We start from the raw sequence: 3,147 nt of genomic DNA, 5'->3' as shown, positions 1-3,147 counted from the left end.
AATTATAATGCCTTATATTACTTCTGACTTTCCAGTCCTCAGAGTTTCCAACAAAAGTGTTTTAATAGCTTAGAATAGTCAGGCTAATGAAAGCTGATCAGTGACTGGCGGCTTCTATGGGTTGCTGCACACTAATGCTTTTGCAGCATACCATTACATATAGTATATCACTCCAGACTTTTTTTTTATGTCCTATTGTTTCTTCTCTGACACAGTTGGTTGCATTAGGAGAGTACAGACAACCTTTACATTGTTCTAGCCATGAAAAGCTTGATCGTGCTCTCTGAGCTGACACAGGTCACATGTCTTGCCGATGTCATGGCTTAACCACAGTACCACAGTATTGTGTGCTGTGTCACTGGTTGAATGCGATCCAAATTGCACAAGCTGTTCCCACATTCGAGCTTCAGAGCTTTGTAGCTTTTTATCAACCACTGGAGTAGAAAAATCACTCAGGGCATTTTTCTATTACTGTCTATACAAAGTGCCCATGCAGCAGATTGCTCGTAACACTATTACCTTTACATTCGGGGTGTACAAATTCCTAAGAGAAGCAAGGGCGGCAGACAAACCATCCGTGCTGTATCCAATCCACAAGGCCTGAAGAGTACTGGACGAGACCCCACTCTTCTTACCGAGTCCCTGAAGAATAAAAACAGATACAATGTCAGGTTTACGTATAATGGACTATGTAACAAGCAATGGGCAGTGTCCAAAAGCAACCTTTGCTGCTCTACTCTAATAGGATGAAAGCTGAACTATTATATGGTTGGTAAAGAGGTAACTATATCTCGCTGCAAAAGGAAATTGCCAAAGTGTTGAAGTGAACTTGAGGACTGCTAACAAGGATCTTCAAGTGCTAACAAGGATCTTCAGTCATCTTCAAGTGTTAAAAAGGTCACCTGCCCCCCAACTAAAACTTAATCTGATAAAATAAATACTTATTAGCAGCTTTGGCATATCTCCACCTATCTAAACAGAGCCATGGAGTTGGTGGGGAGTCACATCTGTGTTGTGAACCACCGATTGGTCTTACTGTGTAGGGATCCCCACTATGGCTCTGTTCTGGATTCAGGGGGGCACAAAGATTAAAGAGCTGTCAACCGGTATTTCACAGGTCTTTTCTTCACATTAGGTTAAAGGATGGTTAGATTAAAATTAAGGATCTTTTACCTGTCAGTGCATTTAGCAAACATGTCTCCTCATAGGAGGTCTGTTCTTTACGACTGAGTACTAACTTGCAAAATGACTTTGTACAGCAGAGATGCTGACTATATTTCCTGATATTCAGATAACCCATTAAAGTAGCGTATGTATACATCTGAGAATGTTTTTTCTGAATTACCCAGTCGTAATCTGCTAACAAAGACCATATTAAGGCATTATATGAAGAAGTGAAAAACAAGAGGAAAATGATAAGCGTTTATTGACATTTTTAGTTTAGTTTACTGTATGACATCTTTCTGGAGATATCATCTTACACAAATAATGAGGCAAAATTCCCATCATTGCGGATTATTTTTAGCCATTTGAAATGCTTTAAAGTCTGTGTTTACTGGAATTGCGGTATTTCACTTACAAACAAATGACAGAAAAACAATCCCGGAATTTCTTCATCGTGTCTTACAGCCGTTCAATGCCTTTGATTTGTCTGCTAAGACAATCTGGTGCTATGGGATGTACACAATATGCTTGATGCATTAAACATGGAAGGACAATAGATCTTTGCCAAAAGCAAGCAGAAGTGAGCGGCTGTCCATAACAATATGGATTCATACATTCATGATTTTAACTGTGACATTCTAATCTTAAATGTCAAGAAACTGTCTTTGTGCTAACAAAGAGGTTCACCTTAGAAGCAGCAGCTAGATAATTTTCCTTATACTGCTTATAGGTCTTTGAGAGACCAAGCCCACCCTTTCCTATAAACCAGTGCTCCCAAACCAGGATTTTACTTGAATGACCAGCCATGGTTCTACATGGCTTATGGCTAAATGTAGAGTCTGTGGCTGTGTCAGAGAGCACACTTGAGAAAATAAGCTTTTAATGTATGAGCATTGTCATACAATTAGGAGTAGTTTTACTCAACAGGTAGAAGAGCACTAAAGCTAGAAATAAAAATTGTTGCAAACAACAAAACTGATTAAAAATAACAGACAATCTACAGTCTCAAATGATGTCAAACATCCACAAAGCACGTGGTACTCAGAGACTATACAGCTGTAAGTAGATGGAGATTAGAGGCAAGAAAAAGAGACCTTTTTACTTCAACACATAATGTGATATGACAAAGCCGACATAAATTTAGTGTGATATTTGCTGAGAGGGCCAATGTAACAGAGCTATGGCCTACTAATGTGAATGACGACTAGTGTTTCCGTCACCATTGTGTAAGATAATCTCAGCCTACTACAACAGGAAGGAGATTAACATACAAGCAGCATCTATTAATTATCTTATCCCATAAGTAAAAACAAAAAATGAAAGCAGCCACCACTTCTGAGAGACATTATGCACATATCACAGAACCATTCAAATATCCAGACAAAAGGAGGTTCGTCAGCCAGCAGGGAGTGCCCAGCCTTCCAACCACACCAGTGCCCAACCCTGACTCTACAAGCTGCATTCCTATACAGGTTATGATAATAGACTACTGAACATTTTTATAAGTTACAGTATGTTTCACCGACTAAAACACAAGTGAAAACAGTTTGTTTGTTATTGATTGTAAAAGCTTCAAATGTCCCTGTGTTGGCTAATCAAGTGAAAATCTCCAGCATAGAGAATGGCCCCATAACAGATCCATACACACTAACACTGTGCTGCCTCATTTAACTCAGCTCAGTCAGATTTTTAAATAAGCTGGCATAAAAATGTAGGGCCCAGAAGGGCTGAATCATCCACAAGGCAACCAAGGCCCAGGGCCCAGTGAATGCCCAGCTACAGCCTTCATGCTCCTCCAATATAAGCATGGAAATAATGCAATTCACCAAATCTGTGCACCTGCCTGACACTTCACATGGGAGGATGCAATTGTTGTCTGATGGGGCTTGCTTTGCCAGTACAGATAATGGTGCCTATGGCAAACATTATCAATGTCAATCAAAGGCATGGGGGGGGGGGGGGGGAAGAAGTTTACTCTTTGGG

The 3,147-nt window shown here is 40.0% G+C and overlaps 1 protein-coding gene across 1 annotated transcript in view; it reads right to left on the bottom strand.

Annotated features, from left to right (window-relative positions):
* TANC1 (tetratricopeptide repeat, ankyrin repeat and coiled-coil containing 1) overlaps positions 1–3,147 on the bottom strand; it is a 93,132-nt gene that overhangs the window by 43,554 nt on the left and 46,431 nt on the right. The window contains exon 12 of the mRNA XM_018553164.1: positions 520–642. Coding sequence (XP_018408666.1) covers positions 520–642 — 123 coding nt within the window. The remainder of the gene's footprint in view (positions 1–519; positions 643–3,147) is intronic.

The sequence above is a fragment of the Nanorana parkeri genome, unplaced genomic scaffold, assembly GCF_000935625.1.
Source record: "Nanorana parkeri isolate BGI_ZX_2015 unplaced genomic scaffold, ASM93562v1 scaffold112, whole genome shotgun sequence".
Taxonomy (NCBI): domain Eukaryota; kingdom Metazoa; phylum Chordata; class Amphibia; order Anura; family Dicroglossidae; genus Nanorana; species Nanorana parkeri.
This window is presented reverse-complemented; position numbering and strand designations above follow the sequence as displayed.